This window comes from Oncorhynchus keta, chromosome 20 (genome assembly GCF_023373465.1).
Source record: "Oncorhynchus keta strain PuntledgeMale-10-30-2019 chromosome 20, Oket_V2, whole genome shotgun sequence".
In the NCBI taxonomy this organism is placed as follows: Eukaryota; Metazoa; Chordata; class Actinopteri; order Salmoniformes; family Salmonidae; genus Oncorhynchus; species Oncorhynchus keta.
In genome coordinates, this window is record NC_068440.1 from 26,780,866 (window position 1) to 26,805,865 (window position 25,000).

The 25,000-nt window shown below is 44.5% G+C and overlaps 2 protein-coding genes across 2 annotated transcripts in view; one reads left to right on the plus strand and one right to left on the minus strand.

The window, feature by feature from the left end:
* The window catches only part of LOC118371106 (collagen alpha-1(XVI) chain-like), a 10,239-nt gene extending 6,088 nt beyond the window's left edge, over positions 1-4,151 (plus strand). The window contains exons 8-12 of the mRNA XM_052472523.1: positions 398-592; positions 800-863; positions 1,015-1,188; positions 1,364-1,441; positions 1,599-4,151. Coding sequence (XP_052328483.1) covers positions 398-592; positions 800-863; positions 1,015-1,188; positions 1,364-1,441; positions 1,599-1,792 — 705 coding nt within the window. The 3' untranslated portion in view covers positions 1,793-4,151. The remainder of the gene's footprint in view (positions 1-397; positions 593-799; positions 864-1,014; positions 1,189-1,363; positions 1,442-1,598) is intronic.
* Positions 4,152-5,637: 1,486 nt separating this feature from the next.
* Positions 5,638-25,000, minus strand: part of LOC118371112 (collagen alpha-2(IX) chain-like) — a 27,202-nt gene continuing 7,839 nt past the window's right edge. The window contains exons 3-32 of the mRNA XM_052472495.1: positions 24,326-24,361; positions 23,861-23,923; positions 22,912-22,965; positions 22,782-22,817; positions 21,945-21,968; positions 21,595-21,648; positions 21,426-21,479; positions 19,962-20,012; positions 15,695-15,751; positions 15,040-15,093; positions 13,656-13,709; positions 12,951-13,004; positions 12,404-12,457; positions 12,255-12,308; positions 12,081-12,134; positions 11,667-11,720; positions 11,055-11,108; positions 10,229-10,273; positions 10,047-10,100; positions 9,872-9,925; positions 9,706-9,759; positions 9,505-9,576; positions 9,026-9,061; positions 8,844-8,888; positions 8,626-8,658; positions 8,171-8,317; positions 7,910-7,964; positions 7,598-7,786; positions 7,406-7,483; positions 5,638-7,112 (exon numbers count right to left, since the gene is read on the minus strand). Of these exons, the coding sequence (XP_052328455.1) occupies positions 6,907-7,112; positions 7,406-7,483; positions 7,598-7,786; positions 7,910-7,964; positions 8,171-8,317; positions 8,626-8,658; positions 8,844-8,888; positions 9,026-9,061; positions 9,505-9,576; positions 9,706-9,759; positions 9,872-9,925; positions 10,047-10,100; positions 10,229-10,273; positions 11,055-11,108; positions 11,667-11,720; positions 12,081-12,134; positions 12,255-12,308; positions 12,404-12,457; positions 12,951-13,004; positions 13,656-13,709; positions 15,040-15,093; positions 15,695-15,751; positions 19,962-20,012; positions 21,426-21,479; positions 21,595-21,648; positions 21,945-21,968; positions 22,782-22,817; positions 22,912-22,965; positions 23,861-23,923; positions 24,326-24,361 (1,929 nt within the window). The 3' untranslated portion in view covers positions 5,638-6,906. The remainder of the gene's footprint in view (positions 7,113-7,405; positions 7,484-7,597; positions 7,787-7,909; positions 7,965-8,170; positions 8,318-8,625; positions 8,659-8,843; positions 8,889-9,025; positions 9,062-9,504; positions 9,577-9,705; positions 9,760-9,871; positions 9,926-10,046; positions 10,101-10,228; positions 10,274-11,054; positions 11,109-11,666; positions 11,721-12,080; positions 12,135-12,254; positions 12,309-12,403; positions 12,458-12,950; positions 13,005-13,655; positions 13,710-15,039; positions 15,094-15,694; positions 15,752-19,961; positions 20,013-21,425; positions 21,480-21,594; positions 21,649-21,944; positions 21,969-22,781; positions 22,818-22,911; positions 22,966-23,860; positions 23,924-24,325; positions 24,362-25,000) is intronic.

The following is a 25,000-nucleotide window of genomic DNA, read 5'->3' on the forward strand; positions in this document are numbered from 1 at the left end:
CTCTCTCTCTCTCTCTCTCTCTCTCTCTCTCTCTCTCTCTCTCTCTCTCTCTCTCTCTCTCTCTCTCTCTCTCTCTCTCTCTCTCTCTCTCTCTCTCTCTCTCTCTCTCTCTCTCTCTCTCTCTCTCTCTCTCTCTCTCTCTCTCTCTCTCTCTCTCTCTCTCTCTCTCTCTCTCTCTCTCTCTCTCTCTCTCTCTCTCTCTCTCTCTCTCTCTCTCTCTCTCTCTCTCTCTCTCTCTCTCTCTCTCTCTCTCTCTCTCTCTCTCTCTCTCTCTCTCTCTCTCTCTCTCTCTCTCTCTCTCTCTCTCTCTCTCTCTCTCTCTCTCTCTCTCTCTCTCTCTCTCTCTCTCTCTCTCTCTCTCTCTCTCTCTCTCTCTCTCTCTCTCTCTCTCTCTCAGGGTGAAGCAGGTACCCCAGGTCAGAGAGGCGCCCCAGGGGAGCGAGGTCGCCCGGGACCCCCTGGTGGAGGTGGGTACTCCTCCAAGGCTGATGCCCCAATGATGGGCCAAGTGGGACCCAGGGGAGAGAGGGGCACCCCAGGCTCACCAGGCACTGCAGGGTCCCCCGGACCTCCAGGAATACCAGGCAATGATGTGAGACCTTAGTTACTGTGATGAATTGCATTGATTATGAATTGATTACTTGTCATGTTCTTGTTTGTTACACAATGTTTGGTCAACAGACTAAAACTCAGAAGACCCAACACAGGTTTTTAGCTATGAGAAGAGGTGATTCATGTATTATGTGTGCAGTAGTTAGGTCCTCTTTCATACTGTATATCCTTCTATTTCTCTCCACAGCCTGTGGTCAACTATGACAACATCAAGGACTTCATTCGCCAGCAAGTCATCAAGATCTTTGATGGTGAGTACCTCCTCTTCTTTTCTTTTGTATTTATCCCCCAGACACGGCAAAGATCTGTCTGTCCTTCCTAACTGAGCTGCAGGAGATTATGGGAACTTGTTTATTGATTAGGTTTAACATCTATGATTGTACTCTATCTTTCCCCCTACAGAGAGGATGACCTACTTCATGTCTCGTATGCAGCAGCCACAAGAGGTGTCATCTCCCGGTCGTCCTGGACCCCCAGGGAAGGATGGTAACCCAGGCAGAGATGGGAATCCAGGAGCCCCAGGTCAGCCAGGACAGATAGGTAGAGAGGGCCGCCATGGACCCTTGGGACCACAGGGTGAGTCTAGACACGTTTCATTCATGCTTTTGATTATTTTGACATAAGGCTTAAATACCATGGTCATGATAAAATCATAGGAGGCCATAAACAGTTATGACAAGTGATGTCAACTTAGCATAATTAACTTGACATAAAGGTTAGTTCTCTCAAGTAATGTCTGTTGTGTCTGCAGGTCCACGAGGTCTAAAAGGAGAGAAAGGTGACAAGGGTGTAGGGGAGATGGGTGACAGTGGACCCCCAGGAGCACCAGGTAACACCAACTTCAGCCTGTCTAAATAATTTACATTTAATAAGTTATATATTTAAATTGCAACTGCTCTTTTATAATGATTCATTTGTATCCAGTGCTTCAATGATGCCCTCTGTCCCTTCATCAATTCTCTTACTCTCTCTGCCCCTCCCCCCAGGTGTTCCAGGCCCCCCTGGCTATGGTAAGATGGGCCCCAGCGGCTCCGTGGGTCAGCAGGGGATCCCTGGAGTCTCAGGAACCCCTGGACAGCCGGGTCAGAAGGGCAGGGAGGGCCGGTGTAACCCCTCTGACTGTATGAGCCAACCAATAGAGTGGAACCCTAAGGGCCCTCCCATCAAGGGCCCCTACTAGAGAGAAAGTATTAAAGAGGAGAGGAGGAGAGATAGATGAAACCAACCCAAAGACCAGAAGACACTAGAGAGAGGAGAGGAGGAGAGATAGAAGAAACCAACCCAGAGACCAGAAGACACTAGAGAAAGGAGAGGAAGGGAGATAGAAGAAACCAACCCAAAGACCAGAAGGCACTAGAGAAAGGAGAGGAGGGGAGATAGGAGAACCCAACCCAAAGACCAGAAGACACTAGAGAAAGGAGAGGATGAGAGATAGAAGAAACAAACCCAAAGACCAGAAGACACTAGAGAAAGGAGAGGAGGGGAGATAGGAGAAACCAACCCAAAGACCAGAAGACACTAGAGAAAGGAGAGGAGGAGTGATAGAAGAAACCAACCCAGAGACCAGAAGACACCAGAGAAAGGAGAGGAGGGGAGATAGAAGAAACCAACCCAAAGACCAGAAGACACTAGAGAAAGGAGAGGAGTGGAGAAGAGAGAACAGATCAAACAGAAGACCAGAGCTACCGCCCGATCAACAGAAATCATCCCAGGAGAACAAATGAATACTGAAGCACCAATAGTTGGTGTGGAGGACCCATCCCTAATTCATCAAAGGGTTTGCCAGTTAGCTGTCCTTCTCACCGCCTGTGTAGAAAGTATATATGTGTAGGACCTTCCTCTAACTGATGCCTTGGTACTGGCTGAAGTGGCTTCAATAAAGGAGATAGTTGGACTCTGTGCTCTCCTCTCTTTCATATATTTTCCCAACTTTAGCTGCCAGCTCTTTCTATATGTTAGACATGTTTATGTTGACAATAACAGCAAGAGCATATCCAGCCTTTGAGAAACGACCTGCAAATTCTTCCTCTTCTTCACAATCATCCTCATCTTCATTCTGATTATAAAATGTGTCCATTGGGAGTATTAGGCAGCTACCTTGTGATATTCTGCTTCGATCTAGCTTCTGTCTAGCCATAGAAACAAAATGAATAGAATTGACATGGCACTCCCATTTCAAATGCCCATTCTAATCGTTCTATCTCTTTGTACATTTTGTTTGATTTCTATGCTTGAATATACTCCCTCATCACTTGAATGATGTCTGATGCTTTAACAGATCTGCACGCTTTGTCCTCAAATCATGGCCTTATGAGAAGTTCTCACCTTCTCTTCCCTGTTTGCGTGAGAAGAACATAATGTACACCTCCCAAGAGTGCCTGTTTTGTACATATTTCTATTTATATGTAGTAGCTTTTTATACCTTTTGTATTTTGGATTTGGCGTCAACATGGCTAACCGTGTTTTCGCTATGGTCAACTGTCAGGAATCCACTATGAGTGTGGTTTTTATAAGAGTTATTTGTTCATAAAATATACAAGAAATTGGAGAGAAATTATATTTTTATGTGAAAGTAAATTGGATTTCTATATGGTGGTATAATTATGCTTTGGAAGATATTTTCATGCTTGCCTTTGTATAAAGTACATGGCATCATTTTCAAAACTGCCTCAAAACTGGCAACAAAAAAAAATTATAGTTATGTAGCAATTTATCAACAAGTCTCTTACATTATCAAGCTTATTTTTGACAACAGAGCAACTGTAAAGGGATATTTGTTTCTCGTCCAGCACACCACTGGTTACTGTAACTAAAATAGGGTTGCACAATTCAGGTAACTTTCCAAAAGTTCCCAGGGTTTTCAGAAATCATTGTTTGGAAGAGGGAGGGGATAAGCAGAACATTCGGAATCCTCCAACCAGGATTTATGGAAAACCTGAGGACTTTGGGCAAGTTGCCGTCATTTGGCCATGCTTTACGGAAATAGATGTTTTATGACCACTAAGAGAAACAGGCTGAATTTTCATAGGAGAGGCTGTTTAGCATCTTCACCCAAACCTTCGCTGGCATCGCTGTGCCAATCAGCTTCCCCTCGTATCCATTACTGAGTACAACTTGTATGTCTCCTGCCTTGTATGTTGTGTTGTTTTGAATGTTTGCAGCTTTCCTTGTCATCTATACACTACAGGCCAGGGTGTCAGTAAGGGTGTCAGTAAGGGATTTGTCACCATGTTTAGATTCATATGGATGTTCTGAGTTGTTATTGGAAGGGCCATGAGGTTTTCCTGATGTTTTCACTGTACATAGTGATTTCTGGTCAGGAAAACCTACTGACCCTAGTTATACTGAACAACCACCCCAATAGTTCTCCCCTCTTCATTCCTAGCTTTCAAAAACATCTTGTCGAAACAACACCACTGTTCCCCTGCTACTCTCAGTATATCTGTTGTGTGTTTTATGTTGGCATCACTTTTTGTAAAGAGATGTTTTTTTTTTTATGAAAACGTTTCAGAAAGAGTTAATAAAATGTTTTAAGCAGACGTGGTCTGGTCAGGATGTTGTTGTTGATTAACACACTTTACACCTCAAATTATAACATGTTTTAAGCAGACGTGGTCTGGTCAGGATGTTGTTGTTGATTAACACACTTTACACCTCAAATTATAACATGTTTTAAGCAGACGTGGTCTGGTCAGGATGTTGTTGTTGATTAACACACTTTACACCTCAAATTATAACATGTTTTAAGCAGACGTGGTCTGGTCAGGATGTTGTTGCTGATTAACACACTTTACACCTCAAATTATAACATGTTTTAAGCAGACGTGGTCTGGTCAGGATGTTGTTGTTGATTAACACACTTTACACCTCAAATTATAACATGTTTTAAGCAGACGTGGTCTGGTCAGGATGTTGTTGCTGATTAACACACTTTACACCTCAAATTATAACATGTTTTAAGCAGACGTGGTCTGGTCAGGATGTTGTTGTTGATTAACACACTTTACACCTCAAATTATAACATGTTTTAAGCAGACGTGGTCTGGTCAGGATGTTGTTGTTGATTAACACACTTTACACCTCAAATTATAACATGTTTTAAGCAGACGTGGTCTGGTCAGGATGTTGTTGTTGATTAACACACTTTACACCTCAAATTATAACATGTTTTAAGCAGACGTGGTCTGGTCAGGATGTTGTTGCTGATTAACACACTTTACACCTCAAATTATAACATGTTTTAAGCAGACGTGGTCTGGTCAGGATGTTGTTGCTGATTAACACACTTTACACCTCAAATTATAACATGTTTTAAGCAGACGTGGTCTGGTCAGGATGTTGTTGTTGATTAACACACATTACACATCAAACTATAAAGTGTGACTCAGTTTTACCATAGTTACCATCAATGTCTTTAATTGGAGTGCATTTTCTTTGTTCTCTGAGTAAAAACACACTAGGTACAAACCGTTAACTCACGCTCCAATGAAATGAGGTAGCTTTTCGAGTAAGCAGAGTGCTAGAGCGGCTTTTGTATAAACGCCAAGCCACCTACTAGACTCATACTGCTATGTGAATGAGTCCAAGTGGAATAGTTTTCAGGTAACACAGAAGCTTAACTTCTGCAGCGTTGAGAGCATGACGTTGTATTACACACAGAAGGATAGGGCAGGATAAACTGCTCATGATTCAGCAGAAATACAACTAAACAAAGCCAGAAACTGAACTGGGTGTTTGGGGACACTCTAAATGGTATAGGCTTTATACCCAGAATACCTAGCCCTACAATAGTGAATGTCATTATCCTGTAGTCGAGGCAGCACTTTCGTATTTTCTCGGAAAACAGTTGGCAACCTATTTAAAGGGTGTATCACCAGCAACGACTGGACTGGAGTGTGACACACAGACAGAGAAAGTCTAGACTATATCCATTAACCCATCTCTAAGCACAATGGAATAAAGTACATTTTTGTACAATCGTTTCTTTTCAGAGCTCCAACAGTTCCCACATGAGAGAGAAGAACATTCAGGTTTTTACAAACGTTCTTCTTTATTGGTTTGGAATTGGTTGACCTGAACAACCAGGGGGAAATCTAACCTAAGTCTTTACAGATGAATCATATAAAGAACAACAAATGAAAATAATCAGTCCTGTTTGTTGTTAGAATGTTGACATTGATTGACTCCATGGAAGTTAGTTGACAGTGGCATATAAATATTGATTTGTGTAACTGATCTGTTTGGAAAAGCTGTCATTTGAACTTTGAAACTTTATTGCTGATTAGATTCATTAACACAGGGGCTGTTTTGGTCGGTTCATATTCTAACCCATCCTCTTTTTTTTCTCTACATAAAATCAACACACATTTACAAAGATTTACAGCACTGTATTATGGGAGATAGATGGGAGTGCCCATCAGGATATGCTGTTGCCAGGCAACTACAGGAAAAGATCAAATCTAAAGAAATCATTTGTTTCTAAATGAGGCAAAAGTAGACAGGGGTGGCACTGTACATGTGAGCAAAAAAGGGGTTTGACTATTTCACTCAAGCATACAGGTGACAGGTTTAGCAACACATCTTCCAAAGGTACAGTATGGAGTGTAGATTTTGATTTTAATATTTTATTGGTACCTTTGTGTAAACTTGTACGGCACTTATTGTTTGGTGGGGAGAGGAGGTGGGCATATGCTTGCATTATTTCCTTCAAAACATATATTTAAATATTAATATTTCAGATATAAATCAATCCAATTTAAAGTGACAACGGTACAAAACAAAAACACCAATCATTGGACTCAAAGTATATCTCTGCTCCTCCCAGTCCAGGGGCTACGGCTGATGATGACGTCATCAATGATGTCACTGGACATGATATTCAGATGTCACTACGTCTCTCTCTCTCATTCTCTCTCCCTCTGTGGTGGGGGTGGGGCAGTTGGACGTGACTGATATTTACATCCACCAATCCCTGACCAGAGATTATAAATTCAGAGGGGTGTTATTGGCTGTTAGTGGCTGTCATCATGGTGATTTAAAGTGGGTGGATGTGGTATGTGTTGCAAACAGAGTCTCTAAACAGTAGAACTGAAGGTCATCTGTTTAAGGGTCAGGGAACAACATCATTCACGATCGTATTGCCCCCACTTCTCGCTCTCAATGATATCCAATGAAGGAGAGTGGTCTCTCTCTTTCTCTCTCCTCTATCCCTCCTCTCTCTCTTCTGTCTGTCTCTCTCTCTCTCTCTCTCTCTCCCTCCTGGTGTTGTGGGGCTCTTGATGGAGAGGTCTCAGGTTAGACTCCGGGGCCCTTGACCCTGGCGGAGTCCTGTAGTCTGGGGGAGGTGTAGGCCGAGGCAGCTAGGCAGGCTGCAGCCTCACAGAACCCTGGAAGACCAGTGGGGCCCACCTTACCGGGACGACCAGCCTCTCCTGCCGAGCCCTGGGGGCCTCGGTCGCCAGGCTTACCGTTTCGAGCCACGCCGTCAATACCAGGAGGACCTGAGGAGGTAGAGGAGGAGAGAGAAAAAGAGATAGCCTTTTAATTTGCTACATTCCTTTGAAGAGAGTTTTAGTTTTACACTGTAACTTCCTCAGGTAAGTTGGTACAGCTTCTTAATAACTAGATAGATGTGTAGAGGAAGGTCACTTCGAAGTGTGTGTGTGTGTGTGTGTGTGTGTGTGTGTGTGTGTGTGTGTGTGTGTGTGTGTGTGTGTGTGTGTGTGTGTGTGTGTGTGTGTGTGTGTGTGTGTGTGTGTGTGTGTGTGCTAGCAGAGTGCATGTGGTGCCTCACCTGGTATTCCAGGGGGTCCTGGCTGACCAGGATGTGGTTTGCCAGAATTTCCTCGGTCTCCCTTTGCTCCTCTCTTTCCTGAGAGAAAGATGGAGGGGTGGAGAGGGGTCAGTGATCTTTTCTCAGTTATATTACTTTTTGAGTGATCAGTGTCTCATTTTTATCTAGAACGTCACCCATTTCAGTTTCTACCTTTCAGTCCGGTGTTGCCAATCTGGCCGGAGGCTCCAAACATGCCAGGGATGCCGCGGGCGCCGGTGAGGCCGTGTGGGCCCTGACCACCGGGAGCACCTGGGGGTCCAGGAGGACCAGGGGGACCCATGACACCGGCTCCACCCAGTACGGCACGCTTAGCACTCACCGCTACAGCCGCCAGACGCTCTGGATGAGGAAAATAGAGGATATATATTAGCAATAGTACATATAGTCAATGTTTTACCCAGATACGGTGAGACTCAGTAGACTCAGTAGACTCAGCAGATTTATAATGTTGTGATCTCCTACCTTGCAGCATCTTCAGAACCACCTCAATGATGTGCTGGTCAGATGCATCCCGTCCCTGTAGAGGAGCAAGGAGAGGGAGAGAGAGAGGGAAAGATGGATGACAGGATGGTAAATGATGGATAGAGGAAAGGAAGGTAGAGGAGAGGAAAGAAAACATACAAACCAATCAACAATCAATAAGTCAGTCACTAGCATTCTCTAGTCAGTATAATCACACCACAATCTCACTAATCCCTGCTCCCCCCGCTCGTTAGGACTCACTGATGCCCCCACGATTCCTGGCATGCCTGGCAGTCCTCTCTCTCCATTGAGGCCACGAGGCCCGGGCAGTCCTCCTGGTCCCTGGTCTCCTGGTTTACCTGAGTCTCCTGTGGGGCCGTTGAACCCTAGCTCTCCCCTCACTCCTTGCTGTGGAGGAAAGAGGAACAAATGAGATCCAAAATGACAGCACTGTTTGATGCTAAGATAGCATTTGATTAGCATTGACTAGCTACAACTAGTTTCAACTAACTTCAACTTACCTTTGACTAGCTTCAACTAGCTTCAAATGTCCTGGACTAGCTTCAACTAGCTTCAACTAGTTCCAATTAGCTTTAACTGGCATTGACTAGATTTGACAAGTTTTAACTAGCTTTGATTTGCTTCAACTATCTTTGACTGGCTTCCATCTGCTATCAATGAGGTGTGATTGGATGGGACCCCAGTAATGTTCTTACCTGTCCTTTGGGTCCAGGCTCTCCACCCAAACCCTGTCAGAGGACGAGAAAGAGAGATACAGACATACAGACAGGTCAGTCCACTCCAGTCTGAAATACTAACTGTGGCTCTACAGTTAGGAAGTTTGAATTTTCCTCTTAGATTCAATCATTCCTCTTCACAAATTTGAAGATATGATGTATTTTCTCCCCCATCTCATCCTGATAAAGCCACTCACCGTCTCCCCTTTCTCCCCAGCCAAGCCTTCTACACCAGGATCGCCCTGAAAGATGAGAGAACGAGAAAGAACCAGTTAAATCAATTGACCATTGGCCAATGCCTATTGCTATAGCAGTCATTGTGGATACTTCAGCATGCGGCCACGCCATTGGTTAAAGTAACAGGCTTACTGCTACTCACAAAGTCTCCCTTCGCCCCAACTTTTCCTTGGAATCCCTGTGAAGACAGACAAGTCCCACAGTAAATACTTAATACATTATAGTGAAGAGCAAAGACAATATATTGATCTGGCCAAGGACTGCAGGAGACACAGTGCACAGTAAGAAAGATGTAGTTTCATCTAAAGACATGGGAGATGATGACTTTAGTACTATCATTTATATTGCTTAGGCTCTGTGCGAGAGAACGGCTGCAGGATTCGTGGTTCAACATTGCCACCACTGGGCCGTTTGGGTAACTGCATGATCACGTGTATGATTCGACTCAAATTAATCCCTATTGTGACTTCAATGTTCAACACAAACGAACACACGAATGCACTCGCATGGACACATACAAACAATGTCTCGATACATACACCTCCGTAAACTTACAGATGCAAGAGCACACAAAAGCATACATGTATTTTACGCAGGTACACACAAACACAAAACACACACCTTATCTCCCTTAGTTCCTGAGATGCCTTGAGCCCCTGGAACACCCATGGGTCCTCTCATACCCTTGTTGCCCTGCAGAGACACAACAACACTTAGATTATATTCCTGCCTAGATGTGTGTCGACTTGATGGTCAAGTGAAGACAACCACTGATTTAGACAAAACTGTATGTTTGTGCTGAGCTGTACAGAAGTGACTTACTGCCTTGCCGAGTACACCCTGTGGCCCTACAGCTCCCCTCTGTCCTCTGTCACCCTGAGGGAGAGAAGGAGAGAGGAGGAGAAAGAGAGGGATCAGAGAAAGACAGAGCGAGAGAGAGTTTTCGTGATGGTGACTTGTTATAATGATGGATTGTTGGAGAAGATACCTTAGGACCAGGAACACCCTCCATACCAGCTTCACCAGGAAGACCAGGCTCACCCTGAGAGAGAGAGAGAGAGAGAGAGAGAGTTAAGATCCTCATATCAGCAACAGCCACAATAAAAATCTGCATTCTGGTGTGTAAAAAACAAACAAACACATGAGCAAGTGAGGTGACCTACCTGAGGTCCTGGGGCACCAGACATTCCAACATGGCCTCTGGGACCAGGCTCTCCCTGAAGGGAAACAGAACAGGAAGTGGTTATCAGTTGAGGGAGTCTAAGCACATTAGATGCCCTTCCTCTTTTCTTTATTGTGGTGATGCAGAAGGACAATAAAAGGTGATGGTTGGTCATAGCCTTACCTTGCCTCCAGGTCCACCCTTGGTTCCGGGGCTGCCAGGCAAACCCTATCAGAGAGACAAGGTCAAAGAGAAGGTCAAAGGTCAAATAAAGAACTTCTAAGTGACCCCTAATTCTACAGCAGTGGCCAGACATATTGTGTGTGTGTGTGTGTGTGTGTGTGTGTGTGTGTGTGTGTGTGTGTGTGTGTGTGTGTGTGTGTGTGTGTGTGTGTGTGTGTGTGTGTGTGTGTGTGTGTGTGTGTGTGGCTACTGCCATGGCTGAGTAGATGATAATCTATGTGCCAGTGTTAAAAGTTTGCGACTGTGTTAAACATTGATGGTGTGTATCATAGAACTCCCAGGCTCCATTACTCTCTCTCTCTCACACACACACACACACACACACACACACACACACACACACACACACACACACACACACACACACACACACACACACACACACACACACACAAACATTTGATTATGATGAATCACTCGCCGGTGGAGAGATGCAGCAATTTCAAGGTGGTTTAAATTCCAAAATGGCTTGAGTCTAAGGGTCAAGCTGGACGCTTGCCCAGAAAACACACATTATTCCCAGCTCGTTTTTTGTCTGTCTGTTTTTTTGTTCTGTGCATGTGGGGGGACTTATGGAGGTGAGGAGACTTACCCTTTACCTGTTCTGGGTGACAATGAAGGGTTAGTGCTGGGTTTGTTTACATGGACTAACTGAGGTCAATCACTCTCACTCTTTCCTTCTCACAATCATAACATTGGGCACACGAACATGAACACACACACATTAACACACACACAGCTGTTGGATACAAAACTTGCTACTCACTGCTGTTCCCTGGTGACCGGGACCACCAGGCCTCCCAGCCTGCCCTGGGGCACCCTACAGAGAGAAGAAGAAGAGACTCATCATCATCAACATCATTATTATCATTATCATCATCACCAGTATCAACATCACCATTATTAACATCACCATTATCAACATCACCATTATTAAGGGGGCGGCAGCGTAGCCTAGTGGTTAGAGCGTTGGACTAGTAACCGGAAGGTTGCGAGTTCAAAGCCCCTAGCTGACAAGGTACAAATCTGTCTTTCTGCCCCTGAACAGGCAGTTAACCCACTGTTCCCAGGCCGTCATTGAAAATAAGAATATGTTCTTAACTGACTTGCCTAGTTAAATAAAGGTTAAAAAAAATAATAATTAAAAAAAAAAAAAATCAACATCACCTTTATCATCATCACCATTATTAACATCACCTTTGTCATTGCCATTATCAACATTACCATCACCGTCGACATTACCATTATCACCGCCATCATCATCATTATCATCATCACCATATTCATCATCGCCACATGACCATTAATCCAAGTAAGATCCAGGGACAGCTCCAACTACAGCTACAGGTGCATAGATTCCATCTACGCCAGGCCTTACCTTGATTCCAGGGATGCCAGGAGTACCGTCCTTTCCATCAATACCAGGCAGACCCTGAAACACCAGACAGAAGTTACCATAATACTGTATGGCTAACCATATCTCCAACACAGTTAATAGGTACGACACAGTAGACTGTGTTACATTGTAGTAATAGTAGAAACTAGAATATGAACAGTAGACTGTGTTACATTGTAGTAATAGTAGATACCAGACTAGAATATGAACAGTAGACTGTGTTACATTGTAGTAATAGTAGATACCAGACTAGAATATGAACAGTAGACTGTATTACATTGTAGTAATAGTAGATACCAGACCACAATATGAACAGTAGACTGTGTTACATTGTAGTAATAGTAGATACCAGACTAGAATATTAAATAGACGAGTGAAGTCAGGGTGTTCACTCACGTTCTCTCCCTTCTTGCCAACGGCTCCATGTGGGCCCTTGATACCTCGGCCACCCTGTAGAAAAGATTATTATCATAATCTTCATCAACATCATGATTATTATCATCATCCTCATCCGTGTGAGTACGTTAGACACTGATGAAAAACTGGATAGCTGGCAGATAAAACACTCACCAAATCTCCTTTCTTCCCAGCCTCTCCAGGTGGTCCCTGGGGTCCCTCCTCACCCTACCGGGGAGAGACAAACACTTCTGATCAGATTTATCACTTAAACCCATCAACTCACAATTGGAAATACCAGTTTCCAAGACCTAGATACTTACTGGGGGTCCAGGTTGGCCAACTGGTCCGTTGATGCCCTTGTAACCACGAGGTCCCTGCGAGATACAGGAAATTATAATGAGTGCTCATTGGTATTTCAGGAAGTAGATTAATGGTCATGCATAGTAATAAATGGCTTGTATGTTTCTACTCTTATTTATATTTATGTATCTCCTTCAGTATCTATGTATATGCTAATGAGCACTAACATGCTAACCACTGTGATAAAAGGATGATTATCAGGTAGCGATTAATACTTTTGACAAATATAAGATACACAAACAGCCAGCCATTCTGCTTGGCACCTAGCTGAGCCTGGGCGCTAACTTGGCTAACACAGCTAATGCTAAGATGGACGGCTCTCCTGGATCATTAACTATAGATGGAGGAACAGTGGCCCCAGACAACACCCAGAGAGAGAGAAAGAAGGGGGAGGGGAAAAAAGACAGGGAGAGAGAGAGAGAGTTTGGGATTCTCTCCATATGAGGTGGAGGAGTGCAAATTGTGGTGGATGGAGGGGGTAAGGTAGAGAGATGTGTTGTAACTTACCACCTCTCCCTTGGGACCCATCATTCCAGGGTAACCCCTCAATCCCATAGGACCCTGACATGGAGAGAAAGAGAGTTGAAATAAAGGACATTGTGTCGATATCGCATATGTAAAAGTGGCATCATATCTGTATTTCATTCTCACAACGTCTGGGCTCTGACCATATTGCTGTACTATAATGTTTTCATAACATTGTGTATCTATCTATACATCGCAGTGCTAGCTGTGCCACTAGAGATTCTGGGTTCGAGTCCAGGCTTTGTCGCAGTCAGTCGCGACTGTGAGACCCATGGGGCGGCGTACAATTGGCCCAGCGTCGTCCGGGTTATGGAAGGGTTTGGTCGGCAGGGATGTCCTTGTCCCATCGTGCACTAGCGACTCCTGTGGCGGGCCGGGCACAGTGCACGCTGACATGGTCACCAGGTTTACGGTGTTTCCTCTGACACATTGGTGCAGCTGGCTTCCGGGTTAAGTGGGCATTGTGTCAAGAAGGAGTGCGGCTTGGTTGGGTTGTGTTTTGGAGGACACACGGCTCTCGACCTTCACCTCTCCTGAGTCCGTATGGGAGTTGCAGCGATGAGACAAGACTTTAACTACTAATTGGATACCACGAAATTGGGGAGAAAAAGGGGTAAAAAATATAGATATAAAACAAAATAAACATTGTGTATCTAAGTTCAGTCATAGGTAGATGAAGGTCATTACCGGGGGTCCTGGGATTCCCTGTTCCCCAGAGACGCCGACCTCTCCCTTCGTACCCTGAGAGAGAGAGAGAGAGAGAGAGAGAGAGAGAGAGAGAGAGAGAGAGAGAGAGAGAGGGAGAAGGAGAGAGATAGAAATGAAAAGTGTGACAATAACATCTCAGAGTGTTTCATGTATGTTATGGTGCCAGCTGATTATCTCTACCACATAACTCCTTAATAAATAGAAGCTAACTGAAACCGGTCAGCAGAATGAAGTGTTCTCTGTGTGTGTTCATGTTAGTGCCTCTGACTCAGTCACTGAGCAGTGATCAGCAGAATGAAGTGTTCTCTGTGTGTGTTCATGTTAGTGCCTCTGACTCAGTCACTGAGCAGTGATCAGCAGAATGAAGTGTTCTCTGTGTGTGTTCATGTTAGTGCCTCTGACTCAGTCACTGAGCAGTGATCAGCAGAATGAAGTGTTCTCTGTGTGTGTTCATGTTAGTGCCTCTGACTCAGTCACTGAGCAGTGATCAGCAGAATGAAGTGTTCTCTGTGTGTGTTCATGTTAGTGCCTCTGACTCAGTCACTGAGCAGTGATCAGCAGAATGAAGTGTTCTCTGTGTGTGTTCATGCTAGTGCCTCTGACTCAGTCACTGAGCAGTGATCAGCAGAATGAAGTGTTCTCTGTGTGTGTTCATGTTAGTGCCTCTGACTCAGTCACTGAGCAGTGATCAGCAGAATGAAGTGTTCTCTGTGTGTGTTCATGTTAGTGCCTCTGACTCAGTCACTGAGCAGTGATCAGCAGTGCAGTGCCAGACTGAGACAGACAGAGTGCAGATCAGGTGCTAAACCTTCCTACTCTGGAGGAGTGTCTCAGGTCCCACTGGGGGCTCATTAGCTCTGCTTAAAGCACCAGGCTGAGTAGGCCGCTCTAACTCCTACTCTCTTATCCACTCCACATGTACCTGGCTCTCAACCATCCCTTTCATCTGAGCTCACTGCGTGCTGCCTGGCTGCCCGGGCCAGGCCTGACTAATCTCACCCAGATTAGTGCCAGTCATGTGCCTCAGGGGGCTTCATTAGCGCTAAACCTGCTTCTTCTACTGGTGTGTGTGTGTGTGTGTGTGTGTGTGTGTGTGTGTGTGTGTGTGTGTGTGTGTGTGTGTGTGTGTGTGTGTGTGTGTGTGTGTGTGTGTGTGTGTGTGTGTGTGTGTGTGTGTGTGTGTGTGTGTGTGTGTGTGTGTGTGTGTGTGTGTGTGTTTCAGATAGATCCAAGACCATGCATCTGTAACCTATTAAACTTTGTTGTGGATGCGCTTGCAGGTGTCAATGATTAGTCAGAGACCCACAAAACACAGAAACGCTGGGATGTCAATAAACAGATAGACAGACTCGATAAGACTCACCAGTTTCCCAATGCTACCAGGCTCTCCCAGCACACCAGCACGACCTTTGTGTCCCTAAAAGAGAATATTAAGTTAGTTTACTGTTATAACAGTAATAGATGTCCATGCATACCCCACAAGACATGCCAAATCCAGAACAGACTATGGGAGGCGCACAGTACTACATAGAGCCATGACTACATGGAACTCTATTCCACATCAGGTAACTGATGCAAGCAGTAGCATCAGATTAAAAAACAGACAAGAATACACCTTATGTAACAGTGGGGACTGTGAAGAGACACACACAAAGGTACAGAAACACAAAAGCTTGCACACGCACTCTACACACACATACCTTGTAATATTGTTGTATGGTGATATTACATTTTGTATTGTAGATATGTAGTGGTGTAATAATGTTACATTATGGACTGTGTTATCTTTTGTTTTAATGTAATGCTTGAACCCCAAGAAGAGTAGCTGCTGCCTTGGCAACAGCTAATGGGGATCCCTAATAAATACAAATAGATGTTTAAATCAATGAACTAATTATTCAGCCAATAAATGACAGCAGCACTGACAGGAATACTGTAAAACAGAATACAAAATATCCTTATTTTGATTTTTGAATATCCTCATTTTGATTTTTTCCCCCTGATGATGACTCATTTACCTTGACCCCCTGCAGTCCCTGGGGACCCTTAGGCCCTGCTGGGCAGTTGATTGGACACTGTAGAGAGAAAGAGCGAGAGAGAGAGAGAGAGAGAGAGAGAGAGAGAGAGAGAGAGAGAGAGAGAGAGAGAGAGAGAGAGAGAGAGAGAGAGAGAGAAATAGGTGGTTGAGTGAGAAAGAGAGGACGGAAGGTACCCCAAAGGGTTCTACCTGGAGCCCCAAATGTTTTTTTCTAAGAGTCTATGGGGGGGAAGAAGAGTGAGGAGAACACCAAAGTCACAAGTCTAAGTATAATTGAATCTCCTCGGCCAAAAGTGAACAAAGCAACACAACAGTATGAGGGACATGGATGAAGAGAGGGGGTGGGAGGGTACGAGGGGTGCATGGATGAAGGGAGTGAGAGGGGATTGAGGGAGGCTGTGAATCCTCTTTCGGTGTCAGATGAAAGGAGTGAGAGAGAGAGAAAGAGAGATAGACGGTTGGAGAGAGAGATAGTTTACGAGAGAAAGAGTGTGAATCTTCTGTGACAGGACCCTTCTCTAATGAGAGCGAGGGAGGAGGAGAAAAAAGGAGAGAGGAATTGATGAGGACTCTAGAGGACTCTAGTTCCTCCTGTCTCTAGAGCTGACACTGCCACACAATCCCCTCCCATATAACCAGCTCCCCTATAACCAGCTCCCCTATGTTGGGCACTCAGTATAGGACTTGGCTTAGGACTTTTTCTGTAGGGTTTAGTGCCACCAAACCAGAAAGCTCTCTGTCTATATACTGTATCAGAGGCAACACCATGACTAGATTGCCAGTTTAGTAGAACAGGTACAGTGGGGTAGAACAGGTACAGTGGAGTAGAACAGGAACAGTGGTGTAGAACAGATACAGTGGGGTAGAACAGGTACAGTGGAGTAGAACAGGTACAGTGGGGTAGAACAGGTACAGTGGAGTAGAACAGGTACAGTGGGGTAGAACAGGTACAGTGGGTAGAACAGGTACAGTGGGGTAGAACAGGTACAGTGGGGTAGAACAGGTACAGTGGGGTAGAACAGGTACAGTGGGGTAGAACAGGTACAGTGGGGTAGAACAGATACAGTGGGGTAGAACAGGTACAGTGGGGTAGAACAGGTACAGTGGAGTAGAACAGGTACAGTGGGGTAGAACAGGTACAGTGGGGTAGAACAGGTACAGTGGGGTAGAACAGGTACAGTGGAGTAGAACAGATACAGTGGGGTAGAACAGGTACAGTGGGTAGAACAGGTACAGTGGGGTAGAACAGGTACAGTGGAGTAGAACAGGTACAGTGGGGTAGAACAGGTACAGTGGGGTAGAACAGGTACAGTGGAGTAGAACAGGTACAGTGGTGTAGAACAGATACAGTGGGGTAGAACAGGTACAGTGGGGTAGAACAGGTACAGTGGGGTAGAACAGGTACAGTGGGGTAGAACAGGTACAGTGGGGTAGAACAGGTACAGTGGGGTAGAACAGGTACAGTGGGGTAGAACAGGTACAGTGGGGTAGAACAGGTACAGTGGGGTAGAACAGGTACAGTGGGGTAGAACAGGAACAGTGGTGTAGAACAGATACAGTGGGGTAGAACAGGTACAGTGGTGTAGAACAGGTACAGTGGGGTAGAACAGGTACAGTGGGGTAGAACAGGTACAGTGGGGTAGAACAGGTACAGTGGAGTAGAACAGGTACAGTGGGGTAGAACAGGTACAGTGGAGTAGAACAGATACCGTGGGGTAGAACAGATACAGTGGCGTAGACATGTACAGTGGAATAGAACAGATACAGTGGGGTAGAACAGATACAGTGGCGTAGACATGTACAGTGGAATAGAACAGGTACAGTGGGGTAGAACAGGTACAGTGGAATAGAACAGGTACAGTGGGGTAGAACAGGTACAGTGGAATAGAACAGGTACAGTGGAATAGAACAGGTACAGTGGGGTAGAACAAGTACAGTGGAGTAGAACAGGTACAGTGGAATAGAACAGGTACAGTGGGGTAGAACAAGTACAGTGGAGTAGAACAGGTACAGTGGAATAGAACAGGTACAGTGGGGTAGAACAGGTACAGTGGAATAGAACAGGTACATTGGAGTAGAACAGGTACAGTGGAATAGAACAGATACAGTGGGGTAGAACAGATACAGTGGCGTAGACATGTACAGTGGAATAGAACAGGTACAGTGGGGTAGAACAGGTACAGTGGAATAGAACAGGTACAGTGGGGTAGAACAGGTACAGTGGAATAGAACAGGTACAGTGGAATAGAACAGGTACAGTGGGGTAGAACAAGTACAGTGGAGTAGAACAGGTACAGTGGAATAGAACAGGTACAGTGGGGTAGAACAAGTACAGTGGAGTAGAACAGGTACAGTGGAATAGAACAGGTACAGTGGGGTAGAACAGGTACAGTGGGGTAGAACAGGTACAGTGGAGTAGAACATGTACAGTGGAGTAGAACAGGTACAGTGGGGTAGAACAGGTACAGTGGAGTAGAACAGGTACAGTGGGGTAGAACAGGTACAGTGGGGTAGAACAGGTACAGTGGGGTAGAACAGGTACAGTGGAGTAGAACAGGTACAGTGGGGTAGAACAGGTACAGTGGAGTAGAACAGGTACAGTGGAGTAGAACAGGTACAGTGGAGTAGAACAGGTACAGTGGGGTAGAACAGGTACAGTGGGGTAGAACAGGTACAGTGGAGTAGAACAGGTACAGTGGGGTAGAACAGGTACAGTGGGGTAGAACAGGTACAGTGGAATAGAACAGGTACAGTGGGGTAGAACAGGTACAGTGGAGTAGAACAGGTACAGTGGGGTAGAACAGGTACAGTGGGGTAGAACAGGTACAGTGGGGTAGAACAGGTACAGTGGGGTAGAACAGGTACAGTGGAGTAGAACAGGTACAGTGGGGTAGAACAGGTACAGTGGGGTAGAACAGGTACAGTGGGGTAGAACAGGTACAGTGGGGTAGAACAGGTACAGTGGAGTAGAACAGGTACAGTGGGGTAGAACAGGTACAGTGGGGTAGAACAGGTACAGTGGGGTAGAACAGGTACAGTGGGGTAGAACATGTACAGTGGAGTAGAACAGGTACAGTGGGGTAGAACAAGTACAGTGGAGTAGAACAGGTACAGTGGAGTAGAACAGGTACAGTGGGGTAGAACAGGTACAGTGGGGTAGAACAGATACAGTGGGGTAGAACAGATACAGTGGGTTAAGAACAGATACAGTGGGGTAGAACAGATACAGTGGGGTAGAACAGATACAGTGGGGTAGAACAGATACAGTGGGGTAGAACAGATACAGTGGGGTAGAACAGGTACAGTGGGGTAGAACAGGTACAGTGGGGTAGAACAGGTACAGTGAGGTAGAACAGATACAGTGGGGTAGAACAGATACAGTGGAATAGAACAGATACAGTGGAATAGAACATATACAGTGGGGTAGAACAGATACAGTGGAATAGAACAGATACAGTAGGGTAGAACAGATACAGTCGAATAGAATAGATACAGTGGGGTAGAACAGATACAGTGGGGTAGAACAGATACAGTGGAATAGAACGGATACAGTGGAATAGAACAGATACAGTGGGGTAGAACAGATACAGTGGAATAGAACGAATACAGTGGAATAGAACAGATACAGTGGGGTAGAACAGATACAGTGGGGTAGAACAGATACAGTGGAATAGAACAGATACAGTGGGGTAGAACAGATACAGTGGGGTAGAACAGATACAGTGGGGTAGAACAGATACAGTGGAATAGAACAGATACAGTGGAATAGAACAGATACAGTGGAATAGAACAGATACAGTGGAATAGAACAGATACAGTGGGGTAGAACAGATACAGTGGAATAGAACAGATACAGTGGAATAGAACAGATACAGTGGAATAGAACAGATACAGTGGGGTAGAACAGATACAGTGGGGTAGAACAGATACAGTGGGGTAGAACAGATACAGTGGAATAGAACAGATACAGTGGAATAGAACAGATACAGTGGGGTAGAACAGATACAGTGGGGTAGAACAGATACAGTGGGGTAGAACAGATACAGTGGAATAGAACAGATACAGTGGAATAGAACAGATACAGTGGGGTAGAACAGATACAGTGGAGTAGAACAGATACAGTGGGGTAGAACAGATACAGTGGAATAGAACAGATACAGTGGGGTAGAACAGATACAGTGGAATAGAACAGATACAGGGGAATAGAACAGATACAGTGGGGTAGAACAGATACAGAGGGATCTTACCTGGAAGTCTGCACTGCCCTCCTCTCCTCCCAAGAACTTCCCTGGAGGTCCCTAGAGAAACAGAGAGTGACAACAATATATGTTTGAATAGAGAAATATGCAAAGAAGACAGAAGACAGATGAAGTGTGTGAGAGAGAGAGAGAGAGAGAGAGAGAGAGAGAGAGAGAGAGAGAGAGAGAGAGAGAGAGAGAGAGAGAGAGAGAGAGAGAGAGAGAGAGAGAGAGAGAGAGAGAGAGAGAGAGAGAGAGAGAGAGAGAGAGAGAGAGAGAGAGAGAGAGAGAGAGAAAGAAGAAGACTTTGGAGATCATTGTTTAAGACAGTGCTGAGGCAGCTGTTCTGACTGTGTGTCCTGAGTTCCAGTACAACATGGCCCCCCTCAGCTGAGGTATGCAGGAAGCAGTGAGATGAGACAGGGGAGCCAGATCTAATGGGACTTTATTTACTCTGCAACACCGGTAAACCAGGACAAATAGACTCCCCATGGCTGGGAGCATCACTCTCTGTGAGGCTGCTCCACACCTGAAATCACTCACTGTGTACATTGTAGAAGAACTGGAGAGCTAAGAGACACACACAGCTCTGTGTACAATTATGCTTCATTGAGCTGCTCTGGGGAGCGTACTGGTACACGTACTGGTGAGAATGTACTGGTCATCTGGACTGGGATTATGGAGTTATCTCTGGAACAATGGTTTCTTGCTTGTAACGAAATGTTTTTATTTTGCGTTAAGTTATTGGTTTCTTACACGTTTTATTTATGACTTATTACAGCCCACAACATCTTACTGGTTTCCTACAGGTTTTATTTATGACTTATTACAACCCACAACATCTTACTGGTTTCCTACAGGTTTTATTTATGACTTATTACAGCCCACAACATCTTACTGGTTTCCTAAAGGTTTTATTTATGACTTATTACAGCCCACAACATCTTACTGGTTTCCTACAGGTTTTATTTATGACTTATTACAGCCCACAACATCTTACTGGTTTCCTAAAGGTTTTATTTATGACTTATTACAGCCCACAACATCTTACTGGTTTCCTACAGGTTTTATTTATGACTTATTACAACCCACAACATCTTACTGGTTTCCTAAGGGTTTTATTTATGACTTATTACAGCCCACAACATCTTACTGGTTTCCTAAGGGTTTTATTTATGACTTATTACAGCCCACAACATCTTACTGGTTTCCTACAGGTTTTATTTATGACTTATTACAACCCACATCATCTTACTGGTTTTCTACAGCTTTTATTTATGACTTATTACAGCCCACAACATCTTACTGGTTTCCTAAGGGTTTTATTTATTACTTATTACAGCCCACAACATCTTACTGGTTTCCCACAGGTTTTAAGTTACTGGTTATTATTACTAGGTTGGTACTTGCTGGTTTTTATTTGTATAACATGTTTATTTACTGGTTTCTTGTTGGTTCTAGGTGTAAACTTACTGGTTTTCCTGGGGGTCCTGGAATTCCTGGAGGTCCAGATGCTCCCAATATGCCCTGAGAGAAGAGGGAGCAAGAGGATGGTGGGAATTAAATTATGAAGATGAAGAGTAGCTAACAGATTCTGTAACGTATGCTATCTGACATAAGACAACAATGGTAAGGGTCTTACCTGAGATCCAGTCTGTCCAATTTTACCGGGGAGGCCGATTGGGCCCGGGGCTCCCTAAAGACAAAGAGGAAGAGAAAAAGATGGGGATCTTCATCCATCTGGCAGAAGAGGATACACTGCCAATGTAATTCAGTTCAGAATGTAATATGTAGTGTCTGACTAGTTCCAGAAGAGGATACACTGCCAATGTAATTCAGTTCAGAATGTAATATGTAGTGTCTGACTAGTTCCAGAAGAGGATACACTGCCAATGTAATTCAGTTCAGAATGTAATATGTAGTGTCTGACTAGTTATTTTTTTTGGAGGAAGTCTTTAATTATAGGGATATAATGAACAAATAGCTACTTACAGCGAGCCCAGGCAGTCCGGGTCCCTACAGAGAGAGAGAGAGAGAGAGAGAGAGAGAGAGAGAGAGAGAGAGAGAGAGAGAGGGAGGGAATGGGAAAGGGGAATGAGAGATTAGTTAAGTCTGTGATTAGATTAGTTAAGTCTTTGTAATCATATAATCACAAACAAATGTGCATAATAACTCATGTATGATTTGTTTCAACAATTATCTTATTTTAATTGAATTAAGAGCAGATGTGTCTACAGAGACAGAACACTAGACAGACAGTGTTCATCAATCTAACCCAAACGTAGAGAAAGCAATCAATGTGTGTTCAATGTTTAATGTGTCAAAATAAGTCATGGAATTCATTGAATTCAATGCTTCATCCGAGCATATCACTAACTCCACTCTGTCAATACAGTACAGTCTTTCTAGTCGTCTGTCAAATATAGCTACACACCACCATCTAGTGTGCTTTACTGTAACTACATGTAGTCTTACTCAACCTGCCTTAACCACAGATCTAGGATCAGATTACCTTGACTCCAAAACATTAGCGGGATGAACAAATATCTGAACCTGTATCAGAGGTATTGGACCAACTGTACACGGCTGTTGGACGAGACTAGTTATAGTAAATCAGTCAGCTGCTAAACGCTGTTATGCAAGTGTTATGTAACCCCTCTGACTAGGGTCTCCCCCATACCTCTATAATCCTAGTTAGGTCATGTGTTCGGGTAAAACTCTGGGCCCTGCTAATGACGGAGGGTTAGTTCCAGTGGATGTGTAGTGTTCAGGCTATATGTAGTCTGTACTGAACAGTGTGCAGGTTCTGTTGAGTCCGTTTGTACTTACAGTGGGTCCAGGTTCACCACCAGGCCCAGGCTGGCCCTGTAGATAACAACAATAAACAACAACAACAATAAGATGAGGGTTTATTCTCTCATAGTTTGCATCCAATGTAGACTCCCACCATGGTCCTTACCTTAGGTCCAGGGTTCCCGACAGGACCCCGATCTCCCTTTGCTCCAATCAAACCCTGGAGACGTAGAGAGATAGAGCGATGTGTTCAGTCGGTTTGGATCACCAATAGAGTGTTACTTTAGTTCTGGACTTCAATAATGAGGTTGTCGTAAATATAAGATTGGTTTGTATTCATTATGTGCTCTAATAACACAGCACTGTAAGGTGACTTCTGTCTCTTCTAATGCTAAACTTTTATTGAACAGCAGTTCAGGACTCACCCAACAGGTCACAAACAAGTGCAGGGGCAGCACTTTCAAATGAAGGTGACAGATTGCACCTTTAGTGCCTGCCAGAGCCTGGGGATTGTGACATCTACTATACATGTGACCTGAATTCCCATTACAGCACTGAGACTATCAGTAGTCTGATTGGATTTGACACTTCCAGGTAATCGGCAGGAAAACTAGGATTGAGATTCCGGGCCGGATTACAGGGTAAATCCCTGTGGAATGTTTCTCAGCATGTGACTGTGAGACCAGCAGAGTGTGTTTCCGTTACCTTATTTAGAGAGAAGCAGTTTCCTGAAAACATCCACCTTCATAACAACATGAAACTCAGTCTATCTAGCTAGGTTACAGTACATCCATGCATCAGGACTTACATCAATGCTGCTCAATCCTACAGGTTTACACAAACACACAAACATTGTCTCTATTTTCTCTTTCTCTCTCTCTCTCTCTCTCTCTCTATTTTCCCGCACAAATTCATCCATTTACCTCTCTCTTTCTCTCTCTCTATTTTCCCTCACAAATTCATCCATTTCTCTCTCTCTCTCTCTCTCTCTCTCTCTCTCTCTCTCTCTCTCTCTCTCTCTCTCTCTCTCTCTCTCTCTCTCTCCTTCACATTTTCTTTGTCTTGCTGTCAGTCTCTTACAGACACACTTAGCAGCTGATTGACAGGATACTTACGTCAATGCCATTCTCTCCTGGAGCTCCACCTGGACCAGGTTCACCTGGCTCCCCCTTCAAGCCCTGAGAACAGAGACACAGCCATAGTCGGGTATACAAACACACACATCAGAGATATTGTCAGTGTAAAGTGCACACACTCACACAAACACTATTGAACATGCACACAAACGCACACACACACACAAAGAAACACCCTTGAATATGCATGCACACACACACACACACACACACACACACACCACACACACACACACACACACACACACACACACACACACACACACACACACACACACACACACACACACACACACACACACACACACACACACACACACACACACACACACACACACACACACACACACACACACACACACACACACACACACACACACACACACACACACACACACACACACACACACACACACACACACACACACACACACAGTAACTTACTGTTGGGCCAGGAGGACCAGGAGGTCCTTTCTCCCCCTGTGAAGAGAGAGAGGAACAAGAAAGAAAGACATGATATTAACAATTGGTATTGTATGTTCACTACTTTCTGAGATTGATGACATGGAAGTCAGTTTATGGAGATTACGAAGTCCTTGACATAGAATTCCTTGATGACAGCCCCTTGTTGATCTGGAAGGATTGGTGGAACCTCCCCTGACCCAAACAGAAGACGATGGCTGTATCTCAATACCAAACAGTGACTTCCTTACCTTATCTCCTTTCCTCAATCTGAGTAAAGTATTTTTGCAGTCCCTAATCTAAAGTGTTTTTTAACCCTAACCCTAACCCTAACCCTAACCCTAACCCTAACCCTAACACTAACCCTAACCCTAACCTTTACATAACCCTAACCTAACCTTAACCCTAACCTTTACATAACCCTAACCTAACCCTAACCTTTACATAACCCTAACCTAACCCTAACCTTTACATAACCCTACCCTAACGTTTATACAACCCTAACCTAACCCTAACCCTAACCTTTACATAACCCTAACCTAAACTTTACATAACCCTAACCTAACCCTAACCTTTACATAACCCTAACCTAACCCTAACCCTAACCTTTACATAACCCTAACCTAAACTTTACATAACCCTAACCTAACCCTAACC